General features: G+C 48.5%; 1 protein-coding gene and 1 pseudogene across 2 annotated transcripts; one reads left to right on the top strand and one right to left on the bottom strand.

Moving 5' to 3' along the window:
* Positions 1 to 212: 212 nt before the first annotated feature.
* LOC108521537 (40S ribosomal protein S28 pseudogene) lies at positions 213 to 5712 on the top strand (annotated as a pseudogene).
* Positions 5713 to 12081: 6369 nt separating this feature from the next.
* Positions 12082 to 18517, bottom strand: KRT3 (keratin 3). 2 transcript variants are annotated; one of them, XM_017861422.1, is made up of 10 exons: positions 18234 to 18450; positions 17818 to 18179; positions 16541 to 16761; positions 15572 to 15632; positions 15121 to 15216; positions 14643 to 14807; positions 14099 to 14224; positions 13614 to 13834; positions 13241 to 13275; positions 12433 to 12764 (listed from the first exon to the last, which is right to left on the bottom strand). In XM_017861422.1, exons 1-10 carry the CDS (start codon positions 18448 to 18450, stop codon positions 12433 to 12435), a joined length of 1836 nt encoding a protein of 611 aa, XP_017716911.1. The 2 variants fall into 2 exon arrangements, with proteins under 2 accessions (XP_017716910.1, XP_017716911.1); XM_017861421.1 differs by having other exon boundaries at positions 12082 to 12764; positions 17818 to 18517.
* Positions 18518 to 21920: the final 3403 nt, after the last annotated feature.

Genomic DNA, 21920 nt, shown 5'->3' with positions numbered 1-21920 from the left:
TGGGGACAAGAGAGGAGACTGGCCTTTATACACCAGGGAGTTGGCTTGGCAAAAGGAGAGGCAAGCAATTAGTTGAGAGTCATCTTGGGTTTGGTTTGCCTCGTAGGCATTAAGTTACTTCTTGGTTCCCAACACACCTCAAAGATAATCCTCTGGGCCAGAGTGGCTCTGCTTTCTTAGCTTAATCACCTAAACTTGCCTCAGTTGACAAAATGCTGGAGCTCTCCTCCCTCTCTTTGTGTGATGTCCTCAAGGGTTTCAGGGAACCCAAGCAGCACCTGATCCAGCAAGAGGAAGCAGCTTTAGACACCAGGGGATCAGGAGCCATGAGCTCCCTGACACAGGGGTGAGGACCAGGCAACCTCTTCCGGGCGGGCTGGGTCCCTCCTGCAGCACCACAGTGTCCACAGACTCCCGCAGTGGCTGTACCCATCTCTCCCATCACTGGGCTTTGTCTTCCAGTGGCATGCCACCTGTGCCCAACTCTTCAGAGGGCCAGGAGTGGGAACGGAAGTGAGGGGGCCCAGATCCACAGAGTCTGCTCTGCCAGCACCTCAGCCAAAGGCATCCATCTCAGCAAACCTGGAGTTTGGGCTGAGAAATGCTACTTATGGGAAAGAAATTACAGTGGAGCTAAACACATCTAGCTCCTGGAACAGGAAGCAAACAAGTATGAGGTTTGGGAAGAGGAGGAGGCATGCACAGTGGAGAGCCTCAAACCAAGCCCTCCCCCCACCATCCTAGACTGACAGCAGGCGATTTCTAGACCCAGAAGCAAGAGGGGACAGAATCTGGGAACCTCCAGCTGGCTGGTAGAGTCGGCTCAAGGACCCCATTCATCTTAGGAGGGCAGTGTATGTTGTGTCTAGGCCCCAACTCAGATCTTCTGGAGGGGATACCCTCCCTGCATTACTCCCTGGTCTGAGTCAGATGCCCCTCCTTGTCTTCCCACCATACCCTGTACTTTTTCCGTCATGGCCCTGACGTAAAGTATACTTACCTGCTTACTTGTCCATACCCCACCGGTCCCTGAGCTTCTTGAGGGCAAGGCTTGAGTCCTGCCCGTTCTAAATTATCCTAAATGTCCAGCTCCTAGCATAGGGTAAGCACAGCACAAACATGTAAACTGACTGATGACTGATGTCTAAGAATGCAAATACCTAAAACCAGCTCCCACCCCAACCCTGTGAATGAAAATCTTCAGAGGAATGGCTTGAGAGTTTGCATTTTTAACAAGCCCTCCAGGTCATTCTTATAATGCAGGATGTCTGGGAAGCCCTGGTCCAGACCATGGCTGCACCATAGGGGCCAGGAGTAGGAGGATGGAGGATACTTGATGGCAGAATGAATGACACATGATGAGTTGCTGCTCTCACTGCCAAGAGCTCAGCGGACCCCCACTCCCATCCAACCCACCTCCACACCCAAACACATCACACAGGGCAAGACCAAACCCTCAGGTTGTTGTCTGCATACGAGATTTCACACATATGACAGGAGTGGGGGCACTGATTCTAGACTCCCTGAGAAATCAGTGGGGAGTCTATCTCCAGAATTCCAGCCAAATTGGCAGTGGGCGCTCTTTCTGAGTTTCTGGTTTCTGAACAGTCCAGTCTAGGAGAGAGGATTGATCTGAAAACCTGGGAACCACCATGAGTTGAGCAACTTCAAGAGCTCTGCAGCTAATTCTCAGCTCTCTGCTCTGCAGCTTGTCTGGCATCAGATCCCAGATCCACTATCCACCAGCTTTTAGGCCTTGGACAAGTTACTTAACTTTTATGTGTCTCATTTATCAACTGTAAAATGGAACTAAGAATGGCAAGTACTTCATGGGGTTGTTATAAGCATTAAACAAGTTAAGTAAATATAAAATGCTTAGCCCAGTGCTTGACACATAGCAAGCACTGTATGTTTAGCTACTGCCAGTACTCTATTTGGGGGAATGGGGAAGCGATAACGTGTTTGGCCCTGGCTGTTCTCAAGACAACTTTGCATCCCTAAGAAGCTCACTAGAAAAGAGTGAGACCTATACTGAATAGAGTTGGGTTGGGTGACCTTGGGCCACGATTTAACGTAAGTCTGTGTTCTAATCTGCCAAACCCTTTCCTACCTTACTGGTTTGTGGTGAGACTTGCAGGATAATGTAAGTGAAAGTCCTTTGAAAATCACAAAATTCCACACAGGAGTAAGATAGCTGTGGTCTAACAGAAAACAGAAAACCTGTCATTGTGGAATTCCAAAGGTTCAATTCCTGGGTTCAAATCCTATGTCTACCTCTTACTATGTGGTGACCTTGGACAAGGTACTTGACTTCTCTCTCTCATTTGTAAAAGGTGGCATTGATCCTACTTGCAGGATTGTTTTGAAATTTAAATACATAGTATTCAGCAATATATGTTTGGATTTTTAAATTAACATCATTCATCCACAGATAATCCAGGAAGAGGATTTCATGTTGAGTTCTTCCATGAGACATTTACTCCACCCATCAATTGAATGACAGCCCCCCCGGTAAGGTCTTTCCTTATATTCTCTGGATCCTTTAAAAGCAGATCACGTGCCCTTCCTGGAAAGAAAGCTGAGCCAGGCTCAGCTGAAGCTCCAGGTGAGAGCCCAAAGCAAACAAAAACAGACTTAAGTGTCTCTGATTCCCTTCCCTCCCTTGGCTGCAGTGCTGAGGTGGTGAGTGGCAGCCTCTGACGTGTGGCTCGCCTCTGCCACCCTGGTGTAGGCTGGAGAAGTGTGGTGGAAAAAGGTGATGTACAGATCACAAAAGCACGGACTTGGGCTGGGTCGCCTAATCCGTGTCGCCTGAGCCTGCCAAAGCATCACCTTGTTTATCAGATAGGGATTGTCTTCTCAGCAGTTGAATGGAGCTGCTAGAAATACCCAGAGTTGCAGTCCTCAGCAACATTGCCCTTATTCACTGTAGGATCTTTCAAAACAGTATCTAAAGGATCTGCCCACTGCCAGCAATCTGAGTTCCAATCCCTCACCTGCTGGAACCTTCTGTGTAAAGCTTACCAGATGGCTGAGCACCCTGGATTTTTATTTCCCCACCTATAAAATTGGGGGCACTAAAACCAAGTAGTTATTCCCTCTAACCAAATTGCTCTCTGGCAGTCAACTGCGGTGAGAAGACTTCAGATTGCCTGTAACATAATTATGAGTGAAGGAATGCATCATGAGACAGTAGTCATTATCCTTGGTCAAAGTGGGCAGACGTCCCTCTCCACCACCATCTGCTGAGGATGAGGAAGCTATGGCTGCTGCCTCTTTCTCCACAGAGGTTCGCAGATTCCGTTTTCAAGATAATCACCAATTTGTTCTCAAAAATAAAAAACGGAATAATTAACATTCTGGGTATGCTGCCCCTGGACTAGGAATTAGCATTCTTTTCTTGTTGAAATAAAAGCTTGTTACTAATGAAGCAACTCTAACCAATGAACAGTAAAAATAATTACCATATAGAGCAAGATTTATAGTGAAAGCTTGATAAAGAGGCAAACATCTAAGTACAACTAAATCCTTATGTTACTAAGGTCTTAGCTATTAGCAATCACAATTTGTTCTGATTCTGGTCTTATCTCTACACTTGATTAAAACACACTCCAGCTCACCCCTAATTCTTTATCTGGTACTTGAATCTCTCCCAGGGCATATGTAGGGCAAAATTCTATCTCCCAAGATGGCCCTGATTAAAAGGTTCTGTGATTACATAAATTTGGGAAATGAAAAGTCTATGGCTCTTTCTTGGGATTTTAGTGAAGTTATTTAGCATATTAAAAGCCCTAAGAAATCCTATAGAAAATAATCTTTTTGCCTTAATTTAATCACAGCTTCCCAAATTTAACAACAACATCTTTCTATCTTAACAACTACTAACATGCTGTCAAGTATAGTCGGGAAACACTAGTCCAACCAGCCATCCAGGATGGATGAGAATGTGCAGATAGGGGTTAGGGCATAAGGAGACATCCTCATCCCTGGAAAGGAAGCACTTGCTCCAAGTGAGATAGCAGGAAGCTGAGAGCAGACTGAGGCGTGTGGTTGAAGATGCAGCAAGAAGGGCACTGGGGTGCTGAAAACTGGACAGGTTCTCTAAAGACCAGCTCTCCTGTCAATGAATATTTCTCACCCGTAAATGGATTTGGCTGGATATTTCCAAAAACCATGGATCTTTCACAGGCATGCTGGATTTTCTGGAACTCAAATAACTGCATCTCCTCCTCTCTTCCCTTGCAGCTTGAAAGAGTGGAAAATATGGAAGCCTTGGAATTAGATGAGCCTGTGTTCAGATCCCAGCCTTGCCACTTTCCAGCTGCATGGCATCAGGCAAGGCGTTTTACCCTCTGGGCCTCAGTTTCCCATTCAGCAAATTGGAGTTAGCACAGCATCCTCATGGAGTTATAGTGGGAACTGTAGGAGGTAAAGTTGGAAAACCCTTACACGAGGCAGGTGCTCAACACTTGGCAGCTCTTGTGATGATGATGTCAATATAGGAAGCCCTCCTAGAAGGTGTCAGATCGGAGGCTGAAGAGGAAGACGGAGTTATAAGGGGTAGCCCAGTTTAGGGTCAAGGCAATAGTGAAGTCTTTGATTATTTTTGCAACAGGTTGCAAGGAATCATAGTGTCTATATTGGGAATTACATAAAAGCCATTTTCCCATGTCTGGTCAAGCCATTTTCCCACTACAGGGCCTCATCAGTAATGCAATCTGTCAATCAACAAATACTTATTGATCTGCTGCATACTTTCTAGAGGTGTGGGGACTATGTTTCAGTGAAAATAATTTCCTCTTTCAAATCTTAACTCCTATTGTCCATCCTGAACAGAATTTTAAAACAGCTAACATTGACTGCTTGACATATACAAGTCACTGACAGGTTGTTTATATGTATTGTTTTGAATTGTCACAAAAACTTTGCAAGGTAGGAATTTTCGTTCACATTTTACAGATAAGGGCATGAGGTTAACTAACTTGCCTCAAGTCAATTCACTTGCAAGCTTGGATTTTTTTTTTTTTTTTTTTTTTTTTTTTTTTTTTTTTTTTTTGGCTGGAGTGCAGTGGCGCAATCTCACAATCTCGGCTGACTGCAACCTCCGCCTTCCGGGTTCAAGCAATTATCCTACCTCAGCCTCCTGAGTAGCTGGGATTACAGGTACCCGCCACCACGCCCAGCTAATTTTTGTGTTTTTAGTAGAGACGGGGTTTCACCATGTTGGTCAGGCTGGTCTCGAACCCCTGACCTCATGATCCACCCACCTCGGCCTCCCAAAGTGCTGGAATTACAGGTGTGAGCCACCCTGCCCGGCCCACAAGCTTGGATTTTAGTAAGACTGTCCAACCTCAAAGCCTGTCATAAATTCATGGATCCTTTTCTTCTATATAGACTTCAGCAAGTCAAATTACACCATCTCAAAGTGAAAAGTCCACTTTGACATGTAAAGAACCCACCCATATTCTTTCTACCTGACTGCTGCATGATAGGTTGGACACCAGCCATGTGCAACCTACCATGCTGGCCAGGGTCACCAAGGTGCTGGTTAGGATAGTGTCTCAGGGACAGAACACATGGGTGTGCATGGAATTTATAGATGACATAAGCTGCTCCATCATCTGCAATGTAAAAGGTGATGTCCTCACCCTGTTGGAGAAACAGCAAGAGGCCAGGAGGTTGCACTTAGCTTGGCTGCTTGCTGGATCTTAGATGTTGCATTTGACCACTTGGCCCACAGGAATGATTTGCCACAATCTTCTTTTTTTCTTTTTTTTTGAGACGGAGTCTCACTCTGTTGCTCAGGCTAGAGTGCAGTGGCACGATCAAGGCTCACTGCAACCTCCGCCTCCTGAGTTCAGGCGATTCTCCTGCCTCAGCCTCCTGAGTAGCTGGGATTACAGGTACTTCCCACCACTCCCAGCTAATTTTTATATGTTTAGTAGAAACAGGGGGTCACCATGTTGGTCAGGCTGGTCTCAAACTCCTGACCTCAGGTGCTCTTTTGGGAGGTTTCGGCCTCCCAAAGTATTGGATTACAGGCGTGAGCCACCATATTTTGTTTTTGCTCACCAAACGGGTAATCAAGATGCACCTTTAAATAATACATTTGTGTTGCATGTTACAAAAATAAATAAATAAACCCACCCTTAGAATGTAATTGGTCAGATCTGCCTTGAAGCATCAACTCGTCCTGATGAAAATAGTTTTAAACTCTGTGAATTCCGTTTTGGTATCAAGGAGGAACACCCATCATTATCAAGGTATTCTCCTAATCAATCTCGATGGCTTCTCTGTCTGGAGATCAGAACTCCCAAGAGTTGAACTTGGGCCCACTCGCCATCACAGGGCCTCAGCTGTAGAAACCTCATCTGCTAATGTAGGAACTTCAGGTTTGGTTTCTGGCTCAAAATTGTGGAAGGTCGTTAGTCCACATACAAGGGAGGACATCCTAGAGTCCAAGAAGACACCAGCCGGCCCCGTTCAGCAGCATAGCACAGTAGTTACATGTGTATCCTTCGGATTTGAGGCCAGATCTGCCACTTCCCACCAGTCATGTCACTCTGCTTCTCCAAGCCACAGTGTCCTAATTTAGAAAATGAGGATAATTGCCGCCTGCCTCCTATGGCAGTTGCAAAGGATGAAATGAGATGACATATGCAAAATGCCCAGTGTATGACTTGCACTCGTCACAAAAGTTAGTTGTTTAATCCAGTAATCCAGTTGTTTTTGTTAAATATGTAAGGGCAGTAATTATCTTTAAGAGTCTACCCTATCCTTCTCAAAATCTCATTAACTTAGTGAAGCTCACAGTGCCTGGCCTGCTATGTGCCAGGCGTTTTGCTGTTCACTGAGGAGCACAAAGATGAACAAGGCACAGCCATCCCTTTGAGTAACTTCTATTTTAATGTGGAGAACAGGCACTGAAACTTGTCATTTTAATATAATATGGCACATGATAAAAAGGGATAGACAAAGTCCCATGGGAGTCCAGACAGATGCTCAGTGCCATGGAGGGTCTAGGAAGGCTTTCAGGAGGCGGTGCCTGGGTAATCCTCAGTGATGAGTGAGCAGGGCAAGTGGATGAAGGTGGGATGAGCATTCCTGGCAGAGAACAGAGCATCAAAGGCACAAAGACATGAGAAAGCCAGGTTGATGCGAGAACTGCAGGCACCTTGTGGGCCATTTGTACAGGTCTTGAAAGTCCCCACATAAGGCCACACTCTTTCCTTGGCTTGTTTCCTATGTCTTCATCCAGAATAAAAGGGCATTTCCATTTTAAAACAAACTTCAGCCAGGCACAGTGGCTTATGCCTGTAATCCTTGCACTTTGGGAGGCCGAGGCAGGCAGATTGCCTGAGCTCACGAGTTCGAGATCAGCCTGGGCAACATGGTGAAACCCCATCTCTACTAAAATAGAAAAAAAAAAAAAATTAGCCAGGCATGGCAGCATGCACCTGTAGTCTCACCTACTTAGGAGGCTGGGGCAGGAGAATCACTTGAACCCAGACGAGTTCAGTGAGCTCGCGATCATTACGCACCCCCCAACTCTAGCCTGGTGACAGAGCACGAACTCTGTCTCAAAAAAAAAAAAACAAAAAAAAAAAAAAAAAAAAAAAAACTTCATACAAATACATACTTCCCTCAAATCCAGAAGAGTCTCTATTCAGTTCAACAGTAACCCATATCACTGTAACTAAAGATCTTCTCCCAAGGAGAGAAGTGAATGAGACGACCTCTTGTTTGCACAGCTTTCTCTGCAGTGGCACTGTGGACATTTGAGGCTGGCTATTTCTATGTTGAAGGGGGCTGGCTTGTGTGATGTGGGATGTTTAGTAGCAGCCTGGCCTCTACTGTTTAGATGCCAGTAGCACTCCCCCACTTGTGACAACCAAAAATGTAACCAGACATTGCTATATGTTCCCTGGGGAGCAAAATTGCCCCCACCAAGAGTCACAGCATTAGTTCTACCTAGAGTCACCTTCTCCTGCCACCGTCTTCTCTGGTGGTTGACGGAGCTGTCACCATTTGGTCTCGTCACCACGGATTCCAAAAGTATCAGATTCTCCCAGCACACCTCCATCAGTGGTTCCCTAGAAGAGCCAAGTCACCTTCAGCCTTCAGCCTGGGCTGGAAGTGTTGGTGGGGATTAGCTCCATCTTAGGCACAACAGAGAGGTGCGTCAGACAGGGCGTGTGCTAGAAGGGCTTGTGAAGGATGTAGTGAAGATTCAGATAAAATGTGTGAAGAAGCATTTTCAGAATTTAAGTGAGTTTTTCTCGATCATCCCAAGATTATCTCACGGTGCCCACAGTTTTTGTCTTTGTCTTTGCATAGAGGGAGAATGCACATGGACTGAAGTTCTGAGAAGGCAGAGAGAAGGTACAGTCCAAATCCCAGAAAGTGAGATCTCTGATGCTTGGCTAACAAACACTCCACCCAGTTCTAGGCAAAACAGAGAAGAATCGTGTAGAGATTTACCTGCAAATTGCACAAAACTTTACATGCAAACCTTGATCATCAGCAGTCAAGTCTAGATTATCCATAGGCAAGCGCTGAACTACTTTCAAATTATTGTAGAAAACAATCCCCTGATTTCCTTAACTGAGCCTTTTGTAGATGTGACACTGCCACCATTGATACTTGCTCTGACCTGTAGCCTATATTCTCACAAAGATATAGAAGGGAATCACCTGAAATCTAAAAACTCAACTTGGTCTTCCTAATGGGAAGTGAACCAGTGAGTCTGCAAGCTCTTAGAACAGGAAAACACTCTTTTGAGCATATCTTCTGTGGAATTCAGTGTGGGAGTGGTTGGAGAGGATAGATAGGTAGGTAGATAGATACATAGATAGATAGATAGATAGATAGATAGATAGATAGATAGAAAGAATAGGGTGTAGGGTAGAAGTTGGTTCCTCTGTTTCATTGCAAGTGGATATACCTCTCCATAGCCAGGAAAGAGAGATGTGGAAGAGAGAGCAAAGAAATTCTTGACAATTGACCAAAGACCGCAAATCCCAGTTTAGGATCCAGGCTCACAAGTAGGCATTATTCAACAATCACTGTGAGCTCATTATGGGCAAAAGTATGCCTTAGAGGACAGGAAAAGCATGGACAACACAGGACTCACTGACTACCTACTAGAAGAATGAAAAGTCTAGTCAAGTACAAGAAAGCAAACTCAAGCCCAGTGACTTAAGAGCACTGAAAAGTCAACATAGAATTGTGCAAAAAAACTGCAAATGCTAAGGCAAAGGAAAAGAAGGAGCACTCAGAATCAGGTAAAGTTCCCTGCAAGGGGGTTTCAGCCTGGATTAGAAACAGTCAGGGCCTGGCAGGGAGTGGTGGCTCATGCCTGTAATCCCAGCACTTTGCGAGGCGGAGGCGGGCAGATCACCTGAGGTCAGGAGTTAGAAACCGCCCTGGCCAACATGCACTAAAAATGCAAAAATTAGCTGGGCGTGGTGGCTTGCACCTGTAATCCCAGCTACTCAGGAGGCTGAGGCATGAGAATCACTTGAACCCAGGAGGCAGAGGTTGCGGTGAACCGAGATAGTGCCACTGCACTCCAGCCTGAGTGACACAGGGAGACTCCATCTCAAAAAATAAAGAAAGAAAGAAACAGTCAGTGCTGGGCTGAGAATATCCAGCCAAGCATAGAGTTAACTCCTTGGGTCCCAGGTCCTGACACCAAGGTCACCTGCCCTGACTATTCCTCTGGAACAATGACATCTCCAAGAAATAGCCTCTCCGCCCCACTCCTCCTGTGCCAGGCTGTCCTTTAAGAAGCTGCGTGGAGCCCCACCCCACCACCTCACCACTAGTGGTTACTTAGGTAGCAGGAGTTCCTGTAAACCCCACAGGAGAAACACGGCCAGTGAGCATAGGTCCAGGGAGGAACAGCAAAAGACAAAGGTCACTGTCTGAAAGTGAGACTGGAAACCAGTGTACATAGTCCCCAGGAAGGCCAGGCCTGCACTGGGCTTTCCTTGGAGCCAATTTAGAAACCCCCTGACTGCTCAAGTGGGGGCACGCTGAAGAACGTGGCCCAGGCTCCACCGTCTGGTCGATTGCACTCCTGTCCCTGACTCTACATTCCAGTCCGCATTGGTTCTCAGCATGGGCCCTCTTCTCCACCCTCTCTCTGGAAAAACTCATTCGTTTCCATGGCTTTAAAATCCACCCTTAAGCTGGTGATGTCCAGATGATAGTGTCTAGCCCTGATGGGGCCCCCTTCTGAATCTACAGGCTCACATATCACCTGGACGTCTCACGTGGCTATCTCATGAGCAGCTCCTGCTTGTCTAAAGCAGAGCTGAAGTTTCTCTCCACATCTATCCCGCCCTCCCACCCCTCCACTCACGTCAGTAAATGGCCCCAACCACCCAAGTGCATCCTGGTTGAATCTCCCCTTTCCCTTAACCTCCCCACCTCCATCCAGTCCATTAACCAGTCCTGGCATTCATCCAACTCAGCCCCTAGTTTCATTTCTTTATATACTTCCCACAACTTAAAATTATTTTGTTCATTTGGTTTGCTTACTTTTTTTGTTGACTCCCTTACTAAAATGAGGGTGGGGTCAACATCTGATTTCTTGCTCACCAATTCATCTCCAGTATTTAGCCCAGTTCCAGACAGAAAATAAACACTTAATGAATATTTGTTGAATGAGTGAAGGAAGGAATTCAATGATAAAGACTTTGCCCAGGGTGAAGCAGCTGCCCCGTGACTGGCCTGGCACAGTCCCATAGGGCCAACCCCCTAAACTGGGTCGGGCACTGAGCCTCCCCACCTATGTCTCCTACTTCTTTCCACAGAAGGATACCAACCAGAAAAAGTACCTTCCTACCCAAACGTGAAGTAACAGCTCCTAAATCCCACCTCCTTCAAAAAGTGGAACCAGCTGGATTTCCACACTGAATCTCTTCAACCGCCAATTGCAGGTTTTCTTTATGTATCTGCCATTCGTCATCTCTAAAACAAATTCAACCTTGTCCAAGGATGGAAATACTGCTTCCCTGGCCTGGCCTGACTACACATTTCTATTCCACAGCCTGTGTGTTCTCTCCGGGTGCCCGGGCAGTGTGGCATGCCTGGAAGGTATCCTCAAAGACAGTGTGGGGAAGTGGAAGGAGCTCTAGACTTGGGATGCGGGGCTTCATTCCCAGCTCAGGCATTCACATGCTATAAGACCCTAGAGGAGTCACCTTCCTCTCCGAGCCTCGGTCTTTTCATTTGGAAGCAAAGGCCTTGGACTCCTTGTTTCTGAGTCCTTTCCAGCAGTGACCTTCTGGACAGCACTCCCATGGCCAACTAACACATTCTCAGAACTTCTTGGTGCAGGGCAGAGGCCAGGATGACAAGAACTCTCATGGCTGGTACACATACTTTCAGGCCCCAAGTGCATGCACAGTGCTTAGGTGCAGGAATGGGGGCCTCTGCAGGAAATGCTGGATTCAAGGAAGCTAACAGGTTTTCCTTGCTACTGAACTTCTTAGAAACTCTAATATATGCTCCAAAAAGAAAAGATGTAATGGGCATGGAACCTTTTATTGCAGAGTGTCTCAATGAAATGGTGTTCCTGGGTCAGACTTTGAATAGGCTGCTCTGGGGAAACCTCTCCATCCCTGGGCTTCCAGCAGCCCGCACTTTCCCAGAGCACTTTGTTTGGGGAAAAGCTTTCACGATGTCAGCTGGAGTGAGAATCAACACCAAGGGAAGAAACTCTCTGTCCCCAAGGCCCTCTTAGTTCCCCCACATGAGAGAAGGCAGGGAGGAGATAGATGTCTGCATGGCCCAGGCTTCACCACCAAGGACAGTGAGGGTACACAGGGTACGCAGCATCCGGAGCAGAACCTCTCCCTCCCCACAGTGCTCACAGAATAGTGAACAACTGGATCCGCACAACGTATGAAGAAGACAAACTGCCTCTGTTTCAGAGGAAGAGTTCTGCAGCTACTCTGTGGATCACAGAGCCCACATGGGAGAGGCAGAGGCAGGGAGGCCAGGGAGGTGACCAGGGAGCTCAGTGCCCTGAGGAGAAGGACATGGAACGGATACTCAGAGGCCCGGAGTGAAACAGTGCACTTTATTGGCGAAAGACCAGAGGGGCGGAGGGGGCTGTATGCTATATACATCAGAGCTGTAGTGAACATCCCACCCAGGGAAGGGACCCCGGGACAGCAGAAGGTGGCGGCCTAGGCCACACCTGTACAATCACAGGCACAGGCTGGAGCCAGAGAGGGGAGCCTGAAATTCTCGTGACTGGGCTTGGCCAGGGATCTGGAAGGAGGAGCAAGAGGCCACCAACCTTCCAGCTTAGAGCCACGTTCTTGGGAAGCAAGGTGTGGCGCTGGGGGTGTTGCCGAGATGGGGGCGTGGGGAGAGGAGAGGAAGCGCTGGGGTGGCTGCGATGCTGATGCGTACTCTTTATCTGGAGTAGCGCTGAGAGGACTGGGAGGACTGGGAGAACTTGATGCTGCCTCCCCGGTTGCTGGCCGAGCTGAAGCCCCCGCCACTGACTCCATAGCGGGCGCCGGAGCTGGAGCCAAAGCCGCTGCCACCGCTGAAACCGCTGCTGCTGCCGCCGCCAAATCCACCGCCGATTCCACCGCCGAGTCCACCGCCGCCTCCCCGGCCAAAGCCACTGCTTGAGCCTCCGCCAGCGCCAAGGCCACCTCCTAAGCCACCGCCCACGCCTCCGCCGTAACCGCCTGCATAGCCACCTGCGGAGGCGGAAGTCGTGCTGCTGCTGACCACGGCTGTGGGGGAGAGGACAGGACAGCGATCAGCGCCGGCGCCCAGACCAGCTGCTGTGTTATCATCAATGATCCAGCGGGCCCGGGACTATCCAGAGCTGACCAAGGCAGCTTTGCACAGGATAGTCACAACGAGCCGTTCCATGGCCACTAGCTACTCACTCCCCTGCCATTAAGCCATTATGAATTAGCCAGTGGTTCCTCCCACAGTACAATCTTGATGACCCCCTGGGAGGGGCTCTAGCCTCTGAATTTCTCCTCCCATCAAGGGGCCCCCTATGGATCTTCCACATTGGCCGTTGAAGCCTATCAAAAGTGCCCTGAACCCAGAACAATTACAAAAGCCAATCGCTTCCCTCTCCTCTCCCAGAAAACCCCTCCAACTTCCATAAAAATGTTTAAATTAGTTGCTACTACCCTGAATTAGTGCAGATACTTCAGAATTAATTCTCATTTTCTTGGCTACTTTCGGTACTTACAGATGCTGACAGCGCTGGGACACTCTCCAGACATCCTGTTTGAGAAGGCAAGAGAAAGTAGGCCCCGTTACAAAGCACACACCAACAAGTCCATGGACCAAGGGCATGAATAGCAACCAGAGCTGAACCGAGAAGCCTGGCACATCAGTAAACTTTCTCCACTCCTCTTTGGGCCGTAGCAAGGAGAGCCTGTGGGCACCCGTTGCATACGTGCTTTGGCTGCCTGGGAAGGAGTGGGCTGGTAGAGGCAAATCTTCACTGCAAAGCCTCTCTTTATATAGCAGGGCTCCATCCCCAGTTACTTGGTCACTTATCTGGCCCTTGACATATGACTTGAGACAGGAGTTGTGGGGAAATGGGACTAGAGGCTCACCTGTACTCCTCACCCTCCAGCAGCTTGCGGTAGGTGGCAATCTCCACGTCCAGGGCCAGCTTGACATTCATCAGCTCCTGGTAGTCACGTAGCAGCCGCGCCAGGTCGTCCTTTGCCTGCTGTAGAGCAGCCTGCAGCTCTTGGAGTTTGGCATTGGCATCCTTGAGGGCCATCTCCCCACGCTGCTCAGCCTCCGCAATGGCTGTCTGCAGGTTGGCATTCTGGGGCAAGGGAGGTAGGAGGGACGAGCTCAGTAAGAGGGCCCCAGGCCCTTCCTTACATGCAATGGATTATCCCATCTAAAAGTCAGGGAACATTCCTCCTCCCCTAGTGCCTCCATCTTGTCTCCATTTATGGAGATAGTGCCCTGTGGGTCAGCCAGCCTGAGATGACCTCCAGACGTCTATTCCAAGGGAGGAGTCCTGAGATCCTAGCCCCCACCCCTCAGCAGTCATCCCAGGAGCCAACATCCATGACCATCCCACCTGCTTCTTGATACTCTCGATCTCTGCCCGCAGCCTCTGGATCATTCTGTTGAGCTCTATGATCTCGTTCTTGGTATTTCTTAAGTCATCCCCATGCCTGCCAGCTGTAGTCTGTAGCTCCCCCAACTAGAGAACAGAAGGGAAGATGGGGTATTCCTGCAGCTTTGATTGAATTGTTTCTATACCTACGACATCACCCACCAAACCTTGAGAAGCTCAGTAAGCATTTGCTAAAATGACTGCATTGTGTTTCAGCAGGGACACCCCCAAGGCAGCAGGAAAGAGAACATCTGGGTTGTTGTGGTAGAAGATTTTCCTACCCTGTAGTTCCTGAGCAAGCTGGAGTCAGTCCCACATAGCAGGCAACCAGCTCCCCCAGGGGCAAGACTTTCTGCAACTGAACCACCATTAGAAGGATGTCTTCAGAGGGTAAAACCAAAAGGCATTCACCCAGTGACCACTGGGATCTCACTACCCAGCTGTCCAATAGGCACAGCCTCTCTGAAACCTCCAGTGGATCCTCTAAGAGGTGCCTAGCACCCACCTTGGTCTGGTACAGGGCCTCAGCTTCGGCCTTGCTTCTCTGAGCGATATCCTCATACTGTGCACGAACTTCAGCAATGATGCTGTCCAGGTCCAGGGAGCGATTATTATCCATGGACAGCACCACAGATGTGTCACTGATGTGGCTCTGCATCTGAGACAGCTCCTGTCAACACAGAGGGAGCTTGTTCACTTTTGGGGTCTCTATAACAAGCACACAGGGCCCTGAGAGACTCCTGATCAACAGTCTCATTCACTGATTCGTTGCTCCACGTATGTATCGGCCACTCTGTCCCCAGCCCCCCAGCCACTCAGAGAACCCCATGTCTGCAGCCTATCCTATGGAATCCCTTCCAAGGGTCCTCTTCTCCCGGCTCATCCCAGATGTCTTCTGGGGCCTAGATACCAAAATACACCAGCCTCAAATCTGGAAACATCTCACTCTCCCTCTGTCCCTTCTTAGTAGGTAACATCCTCACAGCATCGTAGAGGGTCCTCAGGAAGTTGATCTCATCTATCAAGGCATCCACTTTGGCCTGAAGCTCCACCTTGTTCATATAGGCACTGTCCACATCCTGAGAAAAGAAGAGCATAAAGGCCTTATTCCCCCAAGGAACAAACAACAAACCACAACTGCAGCAAGAAACAGCAGAGGGGACTGGTGAAGTGATGGTCCTTGTCCAAAACCAGTCTCCACTTGAACGGACAATTTGTATCTCATTAGGATGGTCTAAGTTCAATCCTACTAAAAAACTAAAGACTGATGAACTAACTTTTTTAGAGATCTTCCAGACTAAGGTGCACCTGACTTCTGTTTATTGCTCCAAAGGCCTGAACTTGGCAGCTCTGTGGCAGTGGAGTGAGGAGATTCCCCCAACCCAGCCAGAAACCTGCAGCTACAAGCCCGGAAAACTCACATACAGCCCTTACCTTCTTCAGAGTCACAAATTCATTCTCAGCAGCTGTACGTTTATTGATTTCATCCTCATATCTGTGTGAGTTAAAAAGAAAAAGCTGAGTTTGGTTTTGAGGTCATCGTAAACACCATTGTTCCCTGGAACTCTGAAAGTTCATCTCTTCCATCCCTCCATCCCTATCCTGCCCCTCTCAGATGAGCACATCCTCTTTGCTATCTCCCTGTTAGTTAGGGCGACCAACCATGTCAATTTGCCCAGGCAAACTGCCTGGTTTTAGCACTAAAAGTTCTGCATCCCAGGAAACCCCTCAGTCCCAGGTAAACCTCTGGAGAGTTGATCACCATACCATGAGTTGTCCCAGAATCTTTCGGATGCCAGAACTAGGATCTTCCCCAACCTGGCTCATGAGAAAATGCTTCCCCGACTCTAAACTCATCCGGTTTTTTTGTTTTGTTTTGTTTTGTTTTGTTTTGTTTTGTTTTTAGACGTAATCTCGCTCTGTCGCCCAGGCTGGAGTGCAGTGGTGCAATCTTGGCTCACTGCAACTTCCATCTCCAGGGTTCAAGCAATTCTGTTGCCTCAGCTACCCGAGTATCTGGGATTACAGGTGTGCGCCACCGCACCCAGCTAATTTTTGTATTTTTAGTACAGATGAGATTTCACCATGTTGGCCAAGCTGTTCTCAAACCCCTGATCTCAAATGATTTGCCCACCTTGGCCTCCCAGAGTGCTGGGATTACAGGCATGAGCCACCATGCCCAGCCTAAACTCATTCCTCTTGCCATAATTTTATTTGCAAAGCACTGTGCTTAGAGAAGGAAGGTGAGGGGAAACTGAATGAACCAAGTTGTCCTTCATGAAGGTAAGGAGAGGGAAAGGGGCCAGGTGACACCACTGCCCAGCAGTCAGGAGGCATGTAGAAGGGGCCAAGACTCTGAGACAGGGTGGGCCATGGCATCGTCCCACTCCTCCCATCACTAACTTTTTCTTGAAGTCCTCCACCAGGTCCTGCATATTCCTCATCTCAGAGTCCAGGCGCCCTCTCTCCCCGAGGATGTTGTCCAGGTAGCTCCGCAGGTAGTTGATATGATTCTCAAAAAGAGGCTCAAGGTTGTTGGTGCCTGAGATGGAACTTGTGCTCTGCTGCTGGAGCAGGTTCCACTTGGTCTCCAGGACCTTGTTCTGTTGCTCCAGGAACCGTACCTGCAATGGTTGCAGGAAGCAACATCAGGTAACACTTGTAGCAGAGGAGCAGAGGGGCCTTCACTCGGGTAGGACCAGGTGTCTATCTCCTGGGCCCTCAGCGCAAAGGCCTAGAAAGGATGCAAAGTAGGCTTCTACTGTAGTCAGAGAGATTATGGTCAGATGGGTGATCAGTCAGGACACTACACTTGCAGTGTGGTTGGGAAAGTCACAAAGGAAGGGGAAACCAGAAGTGGCTCCTACCAGAAAGCAATAGAATTGTAAGGTTGACCCCTTGGTGTTCCTGAGGACTTCATGACCCTATCTCAACTTTCAAAACTACAGTACACTCTGCAAAAATGCACATAAACCTCAGCAGCACCATTTCCACCCATGCCTCTACTGACATGTTAGCTCTTCAAAAACAGTGAAGTGATGCTGGGAAGCGACGTTGGCTGGCATGCCATAGTTAGCATGACAACACCTCTCTTGAGCCTGGACAGCAGCCCCATGAGAGCTGTCTTGGTCTGGAGAAGCTCACCGAGCACTCTTGTCTTCCTGACTGGGCTGAGTAGGAGTGCACAGTCACCCATTTCTCTGCACTCCCTTGGGACTAAGGTTCTTATCCCTCATCCAGGTGATCAGCCTCCTCTGCCTGGCACAGCAACATGTAGGGGAAAGGGCTTCCTGGAAAGCCTCAGAGGACAGCTTGTATTTGAAAAGCCTCCCATTCTCAGTGGACCCTTCCCTCATGGTGGCCGTGGCCCTTGCTTTGGGTTGCCTGTCCTGCCAGCCTGGGCCTTAGTAAGGCAATGACTGGAAGTTTCAGCAGAGATTCCGACAAACAGGATGTGCGGTGCTCAAGTCCAAATAGGGGACTGTTTTCTTTCCACACCTCCCCTCACTTGACCATGTGGACAAACTCCTCAACCCTGAATATCTTCCCAGACCCTAGAGTTCCACCTAACTCCTCATCCTCCAGTCTGGCCCATCCAAGAAATATTTAAACACTGTGTCCCAAAGATCAAATTCAAAGTCTCCAGCCCAGGAAGAGATGGCCAGTCAGAGCTTCATCACCTTGTCAATGAAGGAGGCAAACTTGTTGTTGAGGGTCTTGATCTGTTCCCGCTCCTGGGCCTTTACTTGCCCAATCTGGGGGTCGATCTCCACATTGAGGGGCTGCAGGAGACTCTGGTTGATAGTCACTTCCTGAATTCCCCCAGGAAAGCCCCCAGGGCCAAAGCCACCAGGACTGCCAAAGTTGCCAAGCCCACCAAAGACACCAGGACCACCAAAGCCACCAGGACCACCAAAGCCACTAGCCCCTCCAAAGCCACCAGCCCCTCCAAAGCCACCAGCTCCACCAAAGCCACCTCCCATTCCTCTGACACCACCAAAGCCACCTCCATAGCCGCCCCCAAAGCCACCTCCATAGCCACCTGCAAAGCCACAGCTGCTACGGCCTCCCCCAAAGCCTCCAGCCCGGGAGCCACCAGCTGCCACGCTGATGGAGATGCTCTTGTTGCCACCCAGGTTGTAGAGGCTGCGACTGCCAAAGCCACCTGCTCCGCTCCGGAAGCCATAGGCTCCTCCGCCAGCTACCCCAGAGCGGGTCACACAGCTCATCCTGCTGCTGCCGGAGACCACAGCAGAGTGGCCAGAGAAACCCTGGCTCCCGCCACCAGATGTCTTGCTGGCTTGTCTGCTCATGGTGAAGAGCTTGGTGAAGAGAAGAGTGTAAGTTAAGCAGGGACACTGACAGTCAGAGGAAGAGGGATGGGAACTGAAGACCTGTGCAAAATAAATCCTTTTATATACATTTGAGGAGGTTGTTGGGCTCAAACGAAGGAGAGATAATTAATCCCAAATATTCATTGGTTAGGTTTGCCTCCAAGGCAATAAGTTTATTCCAGGCTACTGAACACACCTTGAAAATAATCTGAAATGGTAAAAGTGCTAAGGTGGCAGGCTTACCTGGCAAGGGGGTGGTGCCTGGCATTGCCCCATGTTTGGGCATGGCCTCCTCTTAGCTTTATCTGACGGGAGCCAGGAGGCACACTCACCTGCATCAGTTGCTCAGCAGCCGTCCCTCTGCCTGTTAGCTGCCCCTGGGCCCCACAGAGCTGTGCCCAGCTCTGGAAAGGATAGAGTGGAGGCGTGAGGAGGTTCTGCTTCTCTGAGCAGTAGAGACAGTGGAGCCCACTCACAGCTCTGGGAAAGTGTCTTAATGGAAGGATTGATGCAGGTCTCTCCACGATTATTGAGTGCACAGTATGTGCCCAGCTCTGTGCTGGGCTTTGGGATGAAGCGCTGACCTCTCCTTCTCCCTTCCTGGAAACAAAGCCCAGAACTATCACAAATATGCCTCCTGGGTTCTCCCTATACCCCAAGCTTTAGTTCAGGAGGTAGCGGTGTTTTGGTTTATGACTATCTTCAGAGAAAAAGTCAAGTTAACACCTATGCATGTTGACCAGACACTGGCAAAATCCAACATGCCTGATGTTTGTTTCTCTTTAAAACTTCCCAAAGAAATTGTACACTATTACACATCTTGGGGTTTCTCTATGGCTTCCTTTCTTGCTCCCCACATTTTGGCATTTCTCTGGTTTTAGCTTAAGGCCTAGGGAACAAGAAACTCAAACATCAAGTCAACAACAAATTCAGCAAATATTTACAGACTGCCGAATGTGTGCCAGGCCCTGTGCAAAACCCTAGGGACCCAGTCATGGACAAAACACACGGGGCTCCCGTGGGACCATTTTCTGGTTGAGAGATGTGCTCCTGAGAGTCACCCACGCCCCTCTAAACCCCAGAAAGCCAGATGTGGCAGAGCCGGCAGCACTGTGGAACATGTCTGACTCCAAAAGCCTGAAACTCTGCCTGTCTGGGATTGTCCAGAGGCTTATGACTGGGCTTGGTTTGTCCAAGAGAAAAGCCATCCTGCTCACTCTGGAGCTGGCCAAGTTAGCTGCTTATCTCTCCAGGACAGGCCTTTTTTTGTTCTGTCTGCTGCACATTGGGCCCTTCTAAGGGTGTGGTCTGTATGGCCCTGGCAGGAGCCTCCTTAGAACTGGGGAAAAGGACAGAGACTTCAACACTCACTGGTTAGGGCTGGGAGTGGCCCAAATGCAAAGGAAATAAAATTTTCTTCAGTGGCCTGGTTCTTCCATTTTATCTGTATCTCTCCCATGTGTTACCTGCCAGGCTGTGCAACATCCTAGCTCCTCCCCAGGATAAAACCATAAGCTCTCCAGGAGTTTCCAGTCTTGTTAATACACTGGGTCCCTTGGACCAAAGCACAATGCTTTGCCAATAGTAAGTGCCATAAAGTTTGGTTTGTTGAAAAAATGAATGAGTCCATCAATTAATTATTAGTGAATTAGTGGTTAAGCCCTTTTACTGGATTACAACCAGATAAAACTGGTTGAAAGCTAGTTCAACTCCCATTGCATGAGGTAGTACAAGCTAATTGAGATTATTTCAATGTGAGGAGTCCAGACTTCTCAAATTTGGTGTTCAGATTTAGAAAAATGTACATGCAAAATGAATGTCACCTCCTCAGGGGAAAAAAAAAAGTAGAATCACAGAATCAAGAACCAATCAATCAAGAATCAACCAATTACAGAATCAAGTTGAAGTTGACTAGACGTTCGAGGTCACACAATCTGTCCCGTTCATTGCTGGGATCCCCTCTCCAGCATCTCTGACTTATATCCCTGATTTTCTGTAAGTTCTGCCCATGGACTGTGAAGTTAGCCCTGGCCCAGAGGGTGGCCACACAGGCCCCTCTCCTCTTTGCTCCCTCAGAGGCAATGAACCAATCCCAGGGCTAGACCAGATCCTCCCCATGACTAAGTACGACCAAGGCTGTTTAAATTCTATGCATTTCAGCATCACAAACCGTAAAAGATGATCAATCATCTCTGACCCTCTAGATCTCACGGGAACATAGCTAGATGCATGAAATATCTGCCAGTGTTTCAAGAAACATATCATGAGGCCAAGTGTGGTGGCTCATGCCTGTAACCCCAGCACTTGGCAAGGCTGAGGTGGGCAGATTGCTTGAGCCCAGAAGTTTCAGACCAGCCTTAGAAACATGGCAAAACACCATCTCTACAAAAAAATACAAAGATTACCCGGGTGTGGTGTCATGTGCCTATAGACCCAGGTGCTTGAGAGGCTGAGGTTGGAGGATCACTTGAGCCTGGGAGGTCAAGGCTGCAGTGAGCTATGATTTCACCATGGCACTCCAGCCTGGACAACAGAACAAGACCATTCTCAACAAAAAAAGTAAAAAGAGAAAAAAGGAAACATATTACAAAAAGTAGGCCATATTTTTTCTTATAATATCTAAGAGAGCAGGATGGAGGACCTGCCTTTATGCCAGACAGAAATGAGGCTGCTGCTTGGTCACGTGTGGGGCCTAGGTTCCAGGGCAATGAGTCTCTAGGAATTCTTAAACCCGTAGTGATTCAGGGTACTTAGTGCCCCCAGTGGGGGAGATCTCAGCCATTGCCAGAGCCCACTGATTCTGAATCATGCTTGTCATTCCTTTAGAAGGAATTATCTTGGAGAAGAATCTTTGAGAAACAACATCACAATCACTGCTGTCATCAGCTAGTCCTGGGTCTGGGACCTCCCCAACAGATGGTGGAAGGAAAGGGAAGAAGGGCATAATCTATACTTACTCTTGGGATAGGGATAGCAGAGAAGACATGGCTTGGCCTTTGAGAGGACAGGGAGCAAAACAAAGATTGGTGAATACATTCACAGGACTAGAATGTCAATTCTGATCAGTTGTGAGTGAAGGAAGTGGTGGAAGGGGAGGAGATAATCAGTGAGTTGAAATTCTTATTGGTTGGGCCCAGCCCTCTAAACTTGGAGGGCCTAATAAACACTTTGAGAAAATAGAGTTGGTTTACAGTCACCTCCAACACCTGAATTATCTGAAGTTTATTAACTAAGCTCCTTAAGTGCTTTCTCCCTGGAGAGAAGAGTGAGTCACTGGATTGCAATGTGTGAAATCAGAGATTCATAGGGTGCTACGGCCAGGAGGCTCTCTAGTCCACTCCTCCACCTCGAGGCAGAATCCACCTGGCCACTCCTACTCTTCAATATCCCCATGGAAGGCGATTCATCAAATCTCCTAACTTGCCCAGGCCAGCAAGACCCCACCCTGA

The sequence above is a fragment of the Rhinopithecus bieti genome, unplaced genomic scaffold (assembly GCF_001698545.2).
Source record: "Rhinopithecus bieti isolate Rb0 unplaced genomic scaffold, ASM169854v2 scaffold_56806, whole genome shotgun sequence".
Classification (NCBI taxonomy): domain Eukaryota; kingdom Metazoa; phylum Chordata; class Mammalia; order Primates; family Cercopithecidae; genus Rhinopithecus; species Rhinopithecus bieti.
The sequence above is the reverse complement of the archived record's forward strand: the minus strand, read 5'-3'. Positions and strand labels throughout refer to the sequence as shown.

Coding starts and splice junctions, on each gene's coding strand:
- KRT3 (XM_017861421.1), bottom strand. CDS start 18,450: ATGAGCAGACAAGCCAGCAAGACATCTGGTGGCGGGAGCCAGGGTTTC. Junction 14,808..15,120: donor TGAGGACCCTCTACGATGCT/GTGAGGATGTTA, acceptor CTGTGTTGACAG/GAGCTGTCTCAGATGCAGAG. Junction 13,276..13,613: donor CTGGAGGGTGAGGAGTACAG/GTGAGCCTCTAG, acceptor CTTCTCAAACAG/GATGTCTGGAGAGTGTCCCA.